General features: G+C 42.0%; 1 protein-coding gene across 1 annotated transcript in view; it reads right to left on the bottom strand.

Annotated features, from left to right (window-relative positions):
- Positions 1 to 17672, bottom strand: part of KAT2B (lysine acetyltransferase 2B) — a 39886-nt gene extending 22214 nt beyond the window's left edge. The window contains exons 1-5 of the mRNA XM_048952190.1: positions 17448 to 17672; positions 9296 to 9422; positions 5281 to 5426; positions 4667 to 4756; positions 2490 to 2671 (exon numbers count right to left, since the gene is read on the bottom strand). Coding sequence (XP_048808147.1) covers positions 2490 to 2671; positions 4667 to 4756; positions 5281 to 5426; positions 9296 to 9422; positions 17448 to 17672 — 770 coding nt within the window. The remainder of the gene's footprint in view (positions 1 to 2489; positions 2672 to 4666; positions 4757 to 5280; positions 5427 to 9295; positions 9423 to 17447) is intronic.
- Between the last annotated feature and the right edge of the window lie 982 nt (positions 17673 to 18654).

Below are 18654 nucleotides of genomic sequence, written 5' to 3'. Positions count from 1 at the left end.
ATCTACATCATTTATAGTACAACTGAGAGCTATATAATTGTATAAATCAGCTCCACATTAAGTCTGGACAAAGTTAAATAGCATTTATATTGTCTGGCTTTTTTTTTAAGAGAACTATCAGCCAAGCCCTCTTAAGTCTCCATATGTTCTTTTACTCCATGCTACAGTTTCCACAAGGTGCTCTTGTGATAGACAATACTCACATACCACTAAAATTCATGTTGACATCAAGGATTATCTCAAGTCATTCATGAAGTCACTTGCACCTTCTGCCTGTGACTCCAAAGACTTTATCCTTGGCTTGATCTATCTTCTCCTCTTTAAACTTCTGCATTTCCCCACACATACACAAAAGAGGTGACACTTCTAACTAGTTCCACTGGAACACAACTAGATTCCAATCCTGGTATCCCACCAGCTAGCTTATTCGCATTAGCCATGATTCAATGCTCTCCTTTACAGTAATTTGCTACATAAGGAGTCTTGCATGAAGAAGCAAATATTAAAGTGTAGCAAGTCATGTCACTGTTCTTAGAAAAGGCACAGTGTATTGAAGAGGTAAATCGAGAGAACATGGACCTTGCAGGCCAACAGGACTCCAGTGTTTCAACACTGGAGTACAGATGAACAGAGCCAATGGTTATCTATAGCTTTAACAGAATTAGATCACAACCATCACAAAAACTCTAACAATGAAAACTGGATATTTGGGTGTAAACAGGCTATTCTGGCTTCCGTACTGCTCGTCTCATTCAGATCCAAAGTACAGCCTCCCTCAAAACTCTTCTATCTTAATCAGACAGGGCAACTTTTCAAACATAAGAGTTGCAAGATTGTTGTTCGATATAGTTGTACACACACCTCTGCTTCATGTTCATGGCTGATAAAGCACTCCTCTTACAGCACAAGAACACATGTAATACTCTGATAAAGTTACACAGAAATCATTATGCTTTCAAGTAAACTCAGTGACTGTGAAAATTCACATGGTGCACCTTTGGTGCACAAGTGCTCCTCAGCACCCATAGCAGTGCCTCTATTGACAGGGCAGGGCGTAATCCCAGAGGAAGAGAGAAGAATCAGGAACTAGATGAAAAGAGGCCCTCATGTCTGAGGAAGCCTTAGGGACTGTGGACAGAAAGGTCTGAGAAACTGTAAGCTACAAAATGATTTACAACACATGCCATCAATCAGATCCAGTGCTAGCTATTGATTCCTAAAAACATAGACCCCAGTTAACTCTGGCTATGATATATTTATTAAAAACAGAGATATCAAACACAATCTGAAGAGCCCCATCAGTACCTCTTCCAAGAAGGTGTTTGAGGTGACAGGTTTGTACAGGGACACATTTCCATAGGTACAGATATGATCTGGGCCATATCTGGGCAGACTACTGGCTCACTCAAACCATCCATGACACCCTTCTACAGCATAGCTGGCTACTTCATGTCGCAGTGCATGGAAAAAGCTTGGTGGGATGACTCTTCATGTTCTTCATGGTAGGTCAAGGACTAACAGATTTGATATAACATCTGCTGGTAAACAATAAAACCCCCTCCAGTTTTGTGGAAGAGGTGTGACTTGGTAGAGGGACAGTATACAGATCAGCATCCTGCCTCTCACAGTCGCAGGGCTTCTCATCTGAATGCACTATCCATAGTGCATACTTACACAGGTTTTTGCTCTTCTACTTCAAGGGAATAGGATTTTTGAGAAGAAAGGACATCCAAAAAGAGGAGAGAAGTCCATACTCATCCTCAAACAGAGAAACTGTCTTTGTCCACTCCTTGGAACAGTTGAGCTGACAGCACATTGACTGCTTACAGCACTGGTAGCTAACTGCTGCCTGCACTGATGTGAGAACTTACTGCCTTTGTCTCTGTGCTAACTGGAAAAGGTACCACACTGTTTTAATGATGAAAGTAAAACTAAAAGCAACTTGGCTTTTTACACTAGCTTTTCTTCCCCCAGTGACTAAGTCATTCTTCTGAATTCTGATGGAGTATTAAAAGGTCAGACAGGAACTGTAATGCTAAGTAACCTGATATCTCTTCACAATTTGGCAAACATTTAAGAATTCTTTTTTAACTGTTCATATCTTCCATGATTTGGTTTCAAACCAGATGCTCTGCAAAGTTTAATACATATTTTTAAAGTTGAGTAAGAACTTGCCCTAATTTCTAGTACATGAAATAAGGACCTTAAACAAGCCTCTTACAATAACTGGACTGACAACTCTGCAAACATAAGAGTTGCAAAAGAGTTGTTACGTTTAGCTGTTTGCAAACATATAATCCCTTTCTTTGGCTGATAAAGCACCCCTCTCACAACACAATGATGAGTGTACAACTTTGACATGATTTCATTAAAGTCATCAGGTTTTTAATAAGCTCAGTGACAACAGGAATTCTCTCATGGCATACCTGCGAGTACAGGTTCTCTATGTACACGTAAGCAAGATTTGTAACAAGCGAAAATGCCATTACCTGGTATAATTCACTTTATACCCTGCAATATCATCATTGGGTGATCTTAGTCTTCGTTGAGAAGGTGTCTCCAGGTGCCAGTAGTTAATGCGGTTCAGAAACATTTTAGCCAGTTCCACTATTGTCTGCCTTTCCTTTGAGGGTAAGTGGCTAAATTTGTACTGCACAAAATTATTCACACCCTTGAAAGAGAAGAAAAATGTCTAATTATTTACCCAGAATTTTTGTAGGCATGACCTTGAACACTTATCACTTTATGTCTATTTACCCTGGAGAAGGAAAAAGATATGGGAAAGAAAATAAGAACCAAAGACCAAGAACTCCTTTCTGAGGCACATGCCACAAGCTGTCTCTTCTGTTCAGAGAGTCAAGTGCATTCAAGTGTTTTTACTCCGTTCCTCTCAAGGACGTGAGTCAGTGGGAGAGAAGGAAAATTCTTTAACTTTGCTGTTTTCCAAATTAAAAAATAATAATAATCAGGGAACAAAGAAAGATCCACAGTGCTTTCTTCTATATGTTCATATAGATACAAGCTCGATGCTAACCATGCTGCATGATTTATGCATTTTCTCTGTAAACAAAGTATGTATTCTTCATCACCTAAAATAGTACAGTTGGTGCTGTGGGCTTCTATTAAATTTTTTGTCTATTCAGTACATTATTTTTTCAAGAAGTGCCAGTGTTTCACAAGTACAACACTTCAGTGCACTTTGTATGCCTGTCTACTTTAAAACAAAACAAAACAAAAAATAAAATAAAATAAAATAAAATAACCAAAGAAACTGGGGGTTGGCCAATTCTTCCAGGTAACTAGCGATAGAACTAGAGGGAATGGCCTCAAGTTGTGACAGGGGAGGTTCAGGTTGGATGTTAGGATATATCTATACTCCTATGAAAGAGTGGTCAGGCACTGGAATGGGCTGCCCAGGGAGGTGGGGGAGTCACCAATCCTGCAGGAGTTCAAGAAAAGGCAGATACTGTAGGACATGGTTTAGCAGGAAATACTGGTGTTAGGTGGATGGTGGGACTGGATGATCTTGGAGGTCTTTTCCAACCTTGGTGATTCTATGATTCTATAAATTATTGAGAATAGTTAAAATGCATGACTGTAATTGCCGAAATACATCTATATTGAAAATCAATTATAATTCTGCTACTGAGTTATTGAACTGCTAAAACAAAAATGTGAAATTATTGGTCTATTTTGAGGAAAAAATATTTTAGAATAAGCTGTAAAAAATAATTATCCTTTCATCTCTGTGCTTTACCTTCTTAAGCAGAATGAAGTGTGTGAAGGAAAAAGCCCACTATATTACACAAAATCTTTTTAGTAGCATATTTTAGGACCAGGAATGTATGGTTATTACATTCCCTTATTGCTTGTTTATACTAAAACTGAAAAAAAACCTAAGGTAAAGTCTTTCCAAAATTCAGCAATAAAGAACTTTTATTATACTAAAGTACAAAAAGCAATAATTGTAAGGACAGACTTATTATACTAAATAGCCTTCACATTTAAAATGTCTTGTTTAACAATAGAGCAGTCATTCATCCACCAATGGGAACAAATTCAGGTCCTGACTGAGTGAGGTATGTAAGCCTCTACATAGCATCCCTGGAGTTAATGGGCCCATTTGTATGCCAAAAATCCATTCTCAGGAACTTGCTAAAGCAAAATCTGAATTTGTCATATGCTCTTTATCCATTTAGAATTATAAAAGCCTCAGCTATTCTTTGGGGCTGTTTTTTTGTTGTGTGCCCTTTGAAAGAGAAGGCTATGATCTCACTGAACGGGATTGTAACATTTACATTGACCTACTGAAGACAAAAGTCATTTTAATATTGGATTTCAAAACTTTGTCAGCACTTTTCATCACACAAGACAGAGAAAAACTAGAACTGCCACACAAAAAAGTAGTATTTTAAGTTTCATTCTCTAAATCCACAAAAAACCTGTCAGTTTCAGTAAAGCATAAGATGAATGATGAGTGAAGTGAAATAATGTGACTATCATACCAATACAAAAGTAGAAGAAGCTGCAGAAGTCTCCTACAGATTCAGTCATTGTCTTGATAAATATACAGAAACATCTGTAAACTGCTTGAAATGCTGTATTTTGAAAAACAGTGGTTATGCTTAAAAAAAAAAAAAAAAAAAAAAAAAAAGTTTTTGTTTACCTGCTCAATGCTAGGCTTCTCAAATGGGGGACTTTCCAAAGATCCTTCAATAACAGGTTTTCCCATCTGTAAAATGCACTTCCTCAAAAGCTGTTAAAATATATAAATTTAAGAAAACAAATGTACACAGGATCACTGAAAGTCAACAGAATACAAAACACATTGCAAGCAGTGCTGAAAATCTCCTAGCTATGTATCTATTTTCTTGGTCACATAAATTTATAGCTCCTTAACTTCACAATGAATTGCTTCATATCTTCTCTGAAACTCATACAAAACGTTTCTAAGTATGCGTAGGCAGCTTAGTTAGCATTTATGTCAAGTGACTTTTCCTAGCTTGTGAGTGAAGACAAAAAGAACTGTGGGTGGAAGCAGTTTATAGATGGGAGTTGGGGTTAGCTCCTGAATCATCTAGCTGACTTTTGGAATAAGATATGATACATTGCAAGCACTACAGATTTCTAGACCAGGGTTAGCTGCTAAGGTATCATGCTGAAGAAAAGAAAATCTCTCACTGGATAAAGTCAATACATGCATGAGGGGCATTTTGAGCAGTGAAACTGGCTTATGTGTGAGGGGAAAAACTGAAAAGATCCTGCAGAAATTCAGCTTACTTTGAACAGGTAGAAATAAACTTGCTTGGTGTCTGCATCTTCTTCTTTATGGACACAGGTGAACAGGTACTCCACATCCAGTACAATCCCCAGCAGCCTATTCATTTCTTCTTCAGACACATTCTCCAGGTGGGAAACATGAGCAGCTAAATAAAATAAAACTCCAAGTATGTGAAAAGCCTACTGGAAGAATCTATACCAAAAAATTTCCCAAGATATCTCAAACTAAGCCAACAAAGGCATACTTGCAGAGGTAAAGATCCTGCAATAACTCTATTTGAAAAGAGCCTCTTATCAGAGCCTACTGAAATGTAAGTCACACCAGAGCCCCGAGGAGGTAATTCCCACAGCACAAGGAATATGGCTGACTGAAATCAAAGACAAGTCCTGTCTGCCTGTATTAATATGCTGTAATATATAAATAATTACATTCCTTTTTTTCTGAGAAGAACTATGCTTTTTGAGACAAAGTTCCTTGATTAAAGTCACATAAATTAGGCAAATCAGGTGTTGACTGACACAGACAGCACTCGATTTTGTCAATATTAAAAAACTCAGCTCCATAAATAGGCTTTTTATTTTAAGCTGGACATTACCAGCTAAATTTCTTACCTTTCTATCATGTAAATTTAGATACTGTTTTGTGCACATTATACTAATACATCTTCTGCAGACAGTACACACTCATTTGTTCTGAAGCTTACAAAAAAAAAAAAAAAAAAAGCAAACTAAAAAAACTAACCATCTTTTAACATGTCACAATTTCTAAGTAACAAGTTCCACGTTTGTAATTTTCAAAAAGCTTGTGGGATATTCATGAAAACTGGTTTAAGCAACTGGCCTCAGGAAGTGAGAAAGCAATATGAAACAAAAAGTCAATTCCCAAAAAGAAGACATTTGCATTACAAACAGCAACAATCTTAGCTGACCCCAGGCCAGTGCACATGCTATGCATATCCGACGAGGAAATATCTTTTAAAAGCAAAGTCAAACCATTTAAAAGTTGAGTACTTTAATTTTTATGTTTTCTGATAACTTTTATCAATACATCTCTTACTGGACAATTACTGTATTATCATCATATGTCAGTGTGATTAGTACTGGTAAAAAACTTCAGTGTGACTTGAAAATGATTATCTCTATTGGCCACCAAGGAAATATCAAGGAAAGGTGTAGTTCAGTATGACAGCTACCAAAACATTTAAATTCAACAAATTCATGCAGTTTCAAGTAAAAAGGACACCTTGGTTCAAAACATCAGAAAGATGCCAGCATTCATTTCCACTTAAATGAAAACTTATAAAAGGGTATTTTATTCTGAGCAAATAAGTGAGGTGGCCCTCACAGGTTTTCTTTAAGGAAAAATATTCGGCAATCTAGGCAGAATAAAACAATTTCTTTTCTGTCTTTGAGCCAGATACAACAGTTTAATATTCCCAGCTGTCTATTCTCATCCTGTAAAAGTAATAAGTTCCATCCTAGACAAGCACTGCATGAGAAATTGACAACATAATGAAGAAACCTTTCTTTGGATGTTCAATAGCCTACTCCCTAATATCTGCAGCCAATAATAAACCCTTACTTAAACAAAAGCTTTAACATGCTGATATCCAATGTCGTGTTACTCTTAACTAGTGTTAAATAGTCCCATTTGTTTACATTGCTCTACTGGTACCTCCGCTGCTGTTATATTTGCCAAAAAAAAAAAAAAACAAAAAAGGAAAAAAACCACCACAACTATAGGTTGCTTCTGCAGTGTGCAGGAGAAGGAAGCAAGCAGAAAGAAGAAGGCCAATGCAATGATTTCAGTGATGTGAAGACCTGAAAAGCACCAGGTTAATTACATTGCTTGTGCAACTTCAGTAACAAAATACTTGATTGCATGGAATAGCAGTCAGAAAACAGGCTGAGGAGGAATGTTCCTAAAGTCTATCTCAAAATCAGTGTTTATGTAAAAACAAAAGTAATATACGTATGACAGGCAAACGAAGGAATACTCAAACACATTATATGAAGTTGCATAGCAGGAACAGTGAACAAAATGGGGAAGAGGGGAGCCTGAATGTGTACATAGTGTATACACTTACATAGTGTATACACATTACTTAACCAGTGTATTATTCTCAAGACTGATAATGTTTACCGACAGGAAAATGCACTGCTAAATGAGAGAAACCAATTAAATTTAGAAAAGTCTCTGAGCAACATAACACCTGGTCTTGAGGCTGGTGGGCAGCAAATTCTCCTGGCCCACAATTCGGTCAGCTGTTCAGTTTCATGCCAGTGACCCAGCATACTGTCCACATAAAAGAAATATTCAGTAAAAGTCCAGATGTAAGGCAAGCTGAGAGACTGAGCCAATCCCATCCCTGAAGAAAAGGAGATGAGAAGCAGAATTGTTGGTAGCATACACTGGTATACCAAATGGAGATGATGGTTGTGAGGAGAATATATCCCATATTTTTGATCAGGTATGGTTTTAACTATCAGTGGAATATATACATCTCTACTTCAACAGTACCCTGATAAAAAAAATATGCACCACAGATGATAACCTGACACCTGAACACCTTGTTCTTGTGCTCAGCCTAGTTTTAAAGGCATTCAGCAGTAACATTTAGAGGGGATGAATATGAAAATTGCCTTGGAAGAGACCACTGAAAGATACATTTTCACCAGTAGTCTAAGGAAACGGATAGCAACTCATTTCAGTTATTTCAAATGAAAAAATCATTCTCCTTACTCACAGTTGACTCACATAAAAACAAAACTTTATCTTTTCTAAAAAAAGAAAAAAGAAAAAAAAAAAAGTGGTTTGTTGTTTGTTCCATAAGGTAGCTGTCACTGGTACTGGTTTTCCCTGAATCCCTAGTTAATGAGTGATTTAAGATTTGTCACAGACCAAAATCTCCAACTTTAGAAGCAGATTTTTTTTCTAGGGGAAAAAAAAAAGCACATCCACAAATTCCACAAAAAAAGTTGGTAACCAACAGCCACAACATCTCATAAGATTTATAAAAAATGAAAAGTCTCTTTTGTCAAAGGCCAGGAATGAAAGGAACAGGTAACACAAGCTACCCTGGCTGCACAGCCAGAGGTAGCACAGAGAAGCAGTATGATGAAAGGTTGAAACTGACACGTGCGAAGAGACCAAACATTCTGCAGTACCACATATTTATTAATCTTCTAGGCAAGAGAAAAACAGGGATTTGGGAGACTCAGAAAGGAAACTGATAAAAAAACAGAAATATGTCAAATGTAATGATGGCATGAAAAGGGAACAGGAAAGAAATAAGTTGTACCCTCCCTGTCCTTCACCCTCCTCATTAAATAAAAACAAGTTCCCTACAGAGTTCTATGTTATTTTAAAAAATAAGTGAATAAATGATCCATTGTGAAGGCTTTAGATTTCCTTCTCCTTATTACACTGTGCTAAGTTATGGTCACGCCAAAAACATTTAAAAGCATCTGCTTCTGTTCAATTACTTCTGAACTTTGTGACAGCTCATTTTTTATTAAATATTTGCCAATATCTACTGAAAAAAAAAAAAAAAGTAATCAGCTTTTAGTTTGGATAAGCACAATTTTTAAATAAAAAAATTACAGTGATAGACTCCTCTTTTTCTGGGTGTTGGCACAATAAATAAATATTTTCATTTGCAGAAATAAAATATGTAGCAGGATTTTGTGCAGGTACTTCCAAAATATATACAAATAAATTCCCAACAACATGAGGTTAATGCATATGTCACATGAAATACTGAAATTTCTATGGGTATCTTAATGGTGCTTTTGCATTTTAACAGCTTCAAATGTCTGTGGTGTTAGAACTTGTACTTTAGCTCTATTTCTCCAAAATTCATTTGGGATAATTCTGACATATTTTAATCTAAGTGAACAGACATTTATGTCCAACAGTTTCCAAGTCTCAGCACGGCATCTTAAATTTCATCTTGCAAAAGAGCAGACTTGTGGGTATACACAAGTGCATTCCAGAAGAAAGACAAAATCCTACCTAGTGTGTGACTGCAGCTGCGGCACGGCTCAGTAAGGCTCACAACTGCCTGCTGCAGGTCTGCCCGAGGAGGTGTGGGAGGTGGGTTGGGGTTCTTCCAGCCATTGCATTTACACGATTCCTCAGCCTGAAACCAAAGTAAAGGAGTATCAACCAACAGAGTTTAAAAAACACAACAAATCAGGGAGAACAGCAACAAAAAAAAGAACTTGGTGAAACTGTCCTATTTTAGAAGCAATATGAAAAAATATTATTATTTATGAGTTTTTTGCTTTTAATAAAACACAGTGCTAGGTTTTATATTCTAGATAAAATCAGAAGTGGAATAGTGCTCCAAATACAGAGATTATCATGGTATATCATGGTATGCAAGCTGTACAAATACGCAAACTCTGGCCAATTCCTTTACAGAAAGCCCTCATTCTAGGCTCTGTATAAAAGAAGCATTCAAACATTTACCAGTATGTCAGCACAAACAGATCATATCAGCACATACAGATCCACCATGACAGTTTAATGATTTAGATACAACCAGGCCTTCCAGCAGGCAATGTGTTTATCGCTACCTTATCAGCTGCCCTGGCGGCAAGAAATCATGCAACTAAAAATAAGCACATAACAAGCCAAGCAGGGTTAACTAAACATTGAAATAAGCAAACAGTAACTGTGCTAGTAGAAAAAGCTGTCCAGGACGAGGTTTGGCCGCATCATCAACACAGAGAATGCCAAAGACTTTGAGCCTGAAACCAGGAATATCTTTGAGGGCTGCTCTAAAAGTAATCTCTCCTATTTTATTATGTTGGTGCATGTCAGAGGCAAATGGTGGTGGTACAGCAGTAGAGGTTGAACCTTCCTCCCAGTATTCCATTATATTTTGTTGCCAATGTGACAGACAACAGCAGAGGGGCAGTTTGACGAAATGCTGTCTGATATGGAATTGCAAAAGTGTGGAATTGAATTCTTCCATGCAGAAAAAAACAGTACCCACTGACCTTCATTGATGCTTGCTGAGCATTTGTGGAGATCAAAGAGCAGATGTGAGCACAGTGAGGCATTTTAGCAGTTTCATCAACAAGAAAGGCAAGCCAAGTTCTGAATGGCCACACAGATATTTTACGAGTGTGGCATTCAGGCTCTTGTTCATCACTGCCAAAAACACATAGCTAATGGTGGTGACTATGTCGAAAAAGTGCTTTGTAGATGAGAACTTCCTTTATTAAACAGTGCTATTGTGGGCTTTGTATCTGCTGTAATTTCCATAGAAATAAATAGGAGGCACTAATTTCAGAGCAACCTAGGTTGTTATGGTCACGGACCGAAACAACAACGAGGGCTTGCAGCTAACAGGGATGGACATAAAAAGGGAATGTGAAGACTTGGGTAACCACATTTCAAATCAGTCAGCTAAGACTTTATCTGAGGAGCAGCTTTACAGGAGGGGATTTTTTTCCGTACATCCAGAAGTTCTTAGTTATTTTCATGGTAAGGTTCTCCTAACAGCATTCACATTCCCATTTGAAGATCTAATCAGAAGAAAAGAATGTTTTTCTACTGTTCAGAGATATCTGCGCGCTGGGCTGTAATGAGATCCTCATAAATTTGCAATGCCAAGAGCTCCATGAGAAAAGTGTCAATGGCTGCGTGATATTTATGGCTGAATCAACCTTAGTAGGAAAAATGGTGGAGTTAATACATTCAGCACTAACATGACATTTATTCAAAATGATTTTGAATACATTTAATAGAATCTATCTTAGAAACCTATTTCATTTTCCTATTAGGTTTCCAAATCTCATCTCACCTAAGGAAGGAGTACCCAAAAAAAGCAGAAAAGATTGTGGTTTGACAGCACCTAAAACTGACAGCTTTGTAGACCGGTGGTAAAATGTTCATCCACTCCAATTTCAATATTCAGCAACCTGAGCAGTAGCACAACTGCTGCCTGTGTTCTGCTGAGCACCACACGATATTTTTACCATTCCTACTGCAGAAGTGTTTATCCAACTGGACTCCTGGCCCGAGGCTCTGATGGCATTCAGGCATGGTAGAAGGGAAGAGTGGTGCTTTCAGCTCCAGGATACTCAGAAACACACCTGCAAGTGCCCAGCAAAGCCATTTCCACATACTCCCCTTGGAAGAGGGACCTGCTGCACTGTCTGGATCCAGCAGCTCTTCCAGCGCACTGAGTGTATGATGCATTTAAAATATTGCATCAGGGGGATTTCAGCATGAAACATGGGGAAATCTGGGGAAAATTAAAATTACTTTTTTTTTTAGGCCTCAGCAAATGCAACCTGGAATGATTTACAGTGAATTTCACATTATTTTTCTATGAGTAATAGAATTGGCAAGGAAGTGAAGAAGGGCTGATGTTATTTTGTAGTGGAAGCCGTCTCTTGCAGTTTCTCAGGCATTGAATGAGTTTTATTTTTGTTTGTTATCCAAACCTACTGGACCTATTAATGTTTGATGACTAGAAAGAGAGGTCAGTGATTGAGTGGCACCTGAGAACCAAGGATTGCCCTGGTGTGAGGACTGGGAAAGCAAGTAAAATGATTTGAAGCCATATTTTCATTTAGCACTTCAAGTTAGGCAAAACTAAAGCCAAATAATCTACCCACATTTGCTTTGTGAAGAGATAATGTTGCCATGAGAATTAAAAAAATGGAGAGAAACTGAGAAGACTGTCAGAAAATGAGAATATTGCCAAAGAAAATTCAAGAGAGAGTTGTAAGTTCTCAAGCAGACCAACAAACAAACAAACAAAGACTGAATATTAGTTGAGGGAAGCAAGATTTGATCCTTTCCATACAGCTGTCTGGACAAACATTGAACTCTGTAAATTACTGACATAACACAATGCTCATTATTAATTGCCTTAAATCATACCACAGTGAAAAACGATACACACCAAAAACCCTACAACCTAGGCACAGGCATTTTGAGAAATTCTTTTCCAAGTGGAAGCAGCATTTTGCAGAAGCTCACCACACAGTGTTTATGATAAAGCCTAAAAATCTATAAACAGTGAGTAACTACAGAAATTTTAGTGTTACACAATAATTAACAGCAAAGATGCAAACAAACAGATGTATGAATTGCAATAACAGCTCAGTTAAGCTGCCAAAAATAAATATCAACCCACGCACAGCAGAATAAAAACAGTGTGTTCAGTGGCAGATCTTTTTCAGCCCTTGGTAGCATTTCCTTGCCAGATATTTTGAAGCAGATGTTAATTTGTATTGTTTGAATTATTCCAGAGATCTTTCTCTAACAACTCTTAGGGTATTTTTTTTTCTTTATTCTCTCTGTAAAACACCAGAATCAGCATAAAAGTTCTGTTAACTAAGGGGGAAAGCAGCCCAGAAGGGTCCTCTTTAAAACTAAGCTTTCATTGTAGATGTTGACAGTGCAAGTATTTTGCACTGAATACCCAATGTGCATTCCTCAGTGACTTCAATTGCAGAGTTGTTTCACGTCTTCCACTGTATTTTGTTAATTCAGTCCTTTCCCTGACTATCTTAAGCTTTTTTTTTTTTTTTTTTTTTTTTTTTTTTTTTTTTAAATGTCACTCATCTGCTTTTCATTTGAAAATAAAGTATGACTTCACCTCCACAAAAACTTAATTTAAGATCAAAAGAGTTGGGGAGTGGGGGGGAAGTAGGGGGAGGAGGAAGGAAAAGAAGCATTTAAGCTGCACATCCAGTCCTTGGGTCTTGTTTTCGGGAACATCTGCAGAGCTGTGATAAAGGCACTGCAGAAAGATGGGCACTCCTGCTTATTGAGGACTGCAAAGTAACCTGTGTTGTCCTGACAGGCCCAAGGATCACCACAGCATCTTAATTGGCATTTTTGAATAAAACTGAGTTCAGTGTAACCGAACACAGCAACCACACACTCCCCTCAAAAGCAGTGCAGAAATTATGTACATTTTGAGCTGAAAAGTGGTGCATTTTCAATCAGTTTTTTTATACTTTCCGTATTAGATATAATGGGGAAAATTGAATGGTGCAACAGCTCAAGGCTATGAAAACAGCAGCTCTGGACAAACTAAAGTTACTCTTTTCTTTAGAATACCCAATATATCCATGCCAGGTCAAAAACGGATCTTGAAAGACATGTTAGCATTATTACTTGAAAGAAGTGCCTTTGGAAGCTACAGTGTTGCACTCCCCAGGCCCTGTCAGGAAGCTGTTATTATATAATTATACTGGCTAAATGAGCACTGTTACAATGTCTTACTGCCTAAAAAATTCCTCCCCTTTTGGAGCGGTGAAAAGGGCACAGGAAGGCAAGCTTCAAGCTAACTTAACTACAAAGTGAAAGACTTCAGCAGCCTTAAAACTGAGTTTCACAGCAGCTTTTGCTCTGGGCTCTCTTCTGCTCCAAACCACGCAAGCTGCCCTGCCCAGTAACAAAAAGCCAAGCTCACTCAGCACATTGCAGATACACAGCACCATGGCTCTTGTTTCCAGCGTGTACAATTGCTCCAGAAAAACTACTTTTCCTCCCAGCACAAAAAGTGAGCAGAATAACCCATTGTAACATGCTGCCTCCTACAACAATAATCTCAAATTATTGCTGTAACAAAGAACACCACACAAACCACAACAAAAACCTAGATGAAATTTAAATGCTTATTTTTCCTACTCCAATGTATAGCACCCAGCAACCAGGCAGTCAGACGCTGCTCACAGATCTATCTACTCCTATGCATCAGGAAGGCAGCCAACCCATTTGCCTTTAACAACACAAAGTAACCAGTTCGATGATCAGCTCTAAGCACATTCTTCCTCTGTAGATCAATCCAGGTATTTTGTGTCACATTCTGTTCAGGTTTCTCTCACCTACAGGATAGATGTAGGCCACCATATAAATGTTTTTTATTTAAAACGGGGATCCATTTCCCACCTGGTGATGTTAATGTTTGATTTAAATGAAGATGCTTTAATTCAGACTGCAATAGTCACAAAACATATTCATCTTACTACATAAACAATCGCAAGGAAGATTTAGATTTTCTGTTCATCCTCCTTAATTTCTCCAGAAAACAACTTCCAAACATTTTCCCTGGAGCTTCAAGGAGCTGTATTCTCACAGTGCAGAGCTGAGTGAAGTCAAACAACGCAGTTCAGCCTCCCTCATCTTGATCAGTCTTACTGAAGTCAGGAAAAATTGTACAACGTTATGGAAACCACGGCCCTACAAACTATTTTTAATGTGTGGGGGCAAGAAAACACCACAGACATCCGTGCATGATCAGAAGTGGGGAAAAGTGGCCATATCAAGGGTCAGCAGCTGCTCTGCAGCAAGGAAACCCAGATCACAGTTCAAGATCTGCCACTCACAGGGCCTTGGCCAAATCTCCTCATAGCCCTGCTTGTGATGTTTTGGTTATTTAAACCACACTGTCTTTATGGAGGTGTTATTTCCCGCTGCTTGTGCAAATGCCTTAAGTGATAGGGCTCTAATTACATTATCAAGCATCTAGGTATTACTGTGAGAAATAACCAACTGTACAGAAAATCTAGATTACTAAAAAAGTACCTATTTCAACATATTTTTAAGAAAAATTCCCAATGGGACTAAAAAAGAAAGTTGTGTTTTCACAAATCAATAGTGTGAAAAAAAAAGGACTTCCTCCTCCATCTTCATTAAACATATTTATGTGTGTAAGCAACACAGTGCTGCTTTTATGAAAAAAGCTGCAAACTCATGTGTCCAATGCTGAATTTCACACTGGGCAAAACCAAAACGATGTATGCAGTCACTCATATGTACGCAGTTATAGAGACTGCCAAATGCAAAACGTTGCACAAATACAGCTCCACTGTGCACTTCTAAAAGTCATGAAAACTGCCAACTCCTTACATATCTCTGTTCAGAATGGACATTATCCCCACACAAACTCAGGCGTTTAAAGGGCTGTTAAACACAGAAGAGGCTGTTCTTGCTCTTCTACCCCTGAGCTTTTTATTTCACGGGAGAAAAGTCAAGTAGTGCAGCTCCATGGTGACCACTCTCCTGCCTCAATTCCTTAGCAGGAAAACAAAAACAAACCACTCAATAAAAACAAGCAAACATGTATCTCCAGTCTCAGGACAGGGCAGCAGCTCCCTAGTCTCAGTTCTCACTCAGTTCAGCAGTACCTCCAACTCCTTTCTGCTTGCAACCTCCTCTCCAGCATGGCACCTTTCCTCGCTCACCCCAGGCATTCTCCCAGCCACTGACATCTCTCCATCTTGTCATGCTGCTGCTCAGCCCCATTGAACCCACGGCCCCTGCCATTCCCTGCATCTCTGGAATTCAGTTTCTAATATGTTTTGTGTGCTGAAGTAGGAGCAATGTGGGGTGAATTTTACATAGGAAAAGGTTGTCAACACTAAGAAAAATTGTCATACATTTTCTTCCCTCCAACTTATACAGCTCTACATAGATCTGCAGATCAACATGGCTGCTACCACAGAAACCTCATTCAGAGATAGACTGTTTGAGCTTTCATACACACAGAACAAGTGGAACAGGAGTTGGAACCCAGAGTAAGAAAAAGCTCAATGTTCCCCTCTGTGCTGCTACAGCCTCTTGCAGGCCCAAGAAGTTTGGAGCCAGGTGTTTAGGAAGAAAAACAACACATCCTTCCATCCAGCTTCATCCTCTCCCTGCCCCAGAGGAGAACACACTCGATCAGTTTACAAGGATGTCTCATTGTTGACGTTCTGAGACCTGAAGGAATGTTGTCTGCCAATACATTCCTTTTTTTGAAAGCAAGTCAGGTAGCAGAGGCTACGTTTCCATTGGAATCTGCATATGGAGTCACACTGAGTACTGCTCTGTGGCTGCTTGTTGACAGGGGTTGAGGATGAAGCCCAGGGTACCCCAGCTACACACCCAGATCCATCAGGCAGCACCGTTTGGGCCTCCCTGCAGAACCCTGGAGATGATACAGACACCTCTGCAGGACATGAGTGGGTGAGTGGTCACTGTACCACCAGCACCCTGTTGAGAGGTTTGGGAGGGCTGGCAGCAGGCTCTGTCCTTCCAGTAGCACCCTCTTCTCTGCCGGTGCACAGAAGCTGCTAAGGCACTGAGGAAGCAGAGTGCAGAGACATTGCTTCATTGCAACAGGAAAGCTTAAAACCACCTTCCCCCACCTTCCATGAAGGCTACAGGTTTCCAAGCCTGGATGGTTTTAACTGACTGACATGGTATAACCTCACAGCACACCATGGACTCAACGAGGCCAAAGCAAAGATGCTTACACATTTGTGAACTGCAGAGACATTGATGCATGTGGCTTTCTGAGCTTGCCCTCAAATGACAGTACTGCGACACAGCTCCAGCAGACAGCAAGCTCTTCACATCACCAAGCAGGGCAGCGGACCTGCACAGGGATGCTCCCTCACATCAGTGAGCAATTAGTTGGGGCATTCACTTCACACTTGCCTTCTTGGAGGTCCCAAAGTAAGGGAACAACAAAGAAACAACAACACAGAAACACACTTTTTCCAGCAAACAGCTCAATTATTTTCAGCACCGAGAGCATTACTGGAGTGTTTCGCATCAGTGCTGCCAACCCGAGCGTGTCAGCTCGCTGTGCATCCAGGAATCGCCTTGACAGCCCCAGCGCGGCCTGCAGGAGCCCTGCGCGGAGCTCTGCACCGCACACACAGAGACACCTCCACCGCTGTTACCGAGCCCCGTGGCAGCACAACACTGGCCGCGCTCCGCACCCGCAGCAAGCGGACGGGTCGCGGCTCCTCCGCGCCCAGAAGCGGGCTGCAGGTGTAGGGACGGGCGTGGTGCGCAGGGCAACGCGGAGCGGCAGCGACCGACGCCGGGCGGTGCGGGAGGCCGGGGCAGGGCGCGGCGGAGGGCAGGGGCCCGGCCGGGAGCTACGTGACGACGGGGCCGCAACTTTCCCGAGGGCGGAGGCTACACGCCGACTCTCCCGAGGCGCGGCAGCCGGTGCCGGCCGGGAGGCTCCGAGGGCGGCGGGACCCACGGCGACGCCGGACTCGCCGCTTCCGCGGGGAGCGCCGGGCTGCAGCCGCGCCGCCTCCCGCCCTGCCCGGCCCGGCGCTGCCTTCCCCTCCTCCCCTCCCTCCGTCAATCCCCACCCTCCGTGGGCGGGTGGGCGCTCGCGGCCGGGTACCTTGCAAGCGGAGTAGACGCCCAGCTTCTCCAGCTTCTTGGCCCGCGGAGCCGCGCGCAGCTGCGCCTTCTTCCCGGCCGTGCGCGCAGAGCCGGGCCCCCCGGGGCTCTCGGCGGCATTACGGGCCGGGCCCCCGGCGGCGGCGGCCGCCACTCCCCCGGCGGCCGGGGAGCCCTGCTGCGGCCCGCCGCCTGCCGCCGCGGCCCCGCCGCCCGCCTCCGCCATGCCTGCGGCGCGGCGGCAGCCGCCCGTCCGGCCGGCCGGCGCGGTGCGCCCGGCCCTAGACCCTCCCCTTCGCCGCGCCGCCGCCGCCGGCTGCTCCCCGGGGGGGTGGGGGGCGGGAGGAGGGCCCCTGCGCTCCGCGGGCGGCTCCTGTCCCGCCGGGCGGGGGGGAGCCGGCGCCCGCCTCCCGCCGCCGCGAAGCGCGGGGCTGCGCGGGGGCGGGCGGCGACCAAAGGCGCCGAGTGCGGGCCCGGCCCTCGGGGCTGAGGAGCCCGGGGAAGGGAAGGCATCGTCGCTTCACCAGCGGAGCCCCCGCGCCTCCTTTGCCCCTTGTAGGGCCACGGTTTATTTGACTTCAGCAGTGCTTTTCCACGCTGTGCGCTTTGCGGCTGCTTTTCAGCGGGTTTGTAGGTGATTTCCAAGTCAGCCTATCAGTATCTGTCAGTTTCTTTTAAACGTAAAACTCAGATGACCCTCTGCTCCATTCCCTGCATTTTCCAGGAACATCTCCTTTAGCGCTGACAGCGGGTCATCGTCTGTCTACTACCTTTCAATTGAAAGCAACAATTAAGCAAATGATCCCACCGCAGTCACTGCGCTCTGCGCGCAGGAGTCCCGACGAAGTTACGCTCTGTCGCTCGTATGTAAAATCGCGGCCGAGCCGCGAGAAACCGCAAATGGCACTTCCACAGCAGGGCACCGCGGCTTAAAAGGTCGGGATCGAGGCTGGGCTCTGGTGTGCGATCCGCAGCTCTTTGATGTGTCAACCTCAGGCTGCAACACCGAGAGGAAGGGGGATCCCAGTGCGTAACGTGCACTTGCAAAAAAAGCAGCTCCGGATTTCTGCACCTGCCCCATTCCATCTCTTGCCCGGCTGTAAGCGGCCCCGGGAGGCTGCGGCGAAGCCCGGCGGTGGCGCGGTCCTCCCGGCAGCTGTGACAGCGACCCGTAAGATGGCTGCTGCCATCCCCGCTGCGTTAAGACG

The sequence above is a fragment of the Lagopus muta genome, chromosome 7 (assembly GCF_023343835.1).
Source record: "Lagopus muta isolate bLagMut1 chromosome 7, bLagMut1 primary, whole genome shotgun sequence".
Classification (NCBI taxonomy): domain Eukaryota; kingdom Metazoa; phylum Chordata; class Aves; order Galliformes; family Phasianidae; genus Lagopus; species Lagopus muta.
Note: the sequence above shows the minus strand (reverse complement) of the source record. Positions and strands in the feature narration are given on the sequence as shown.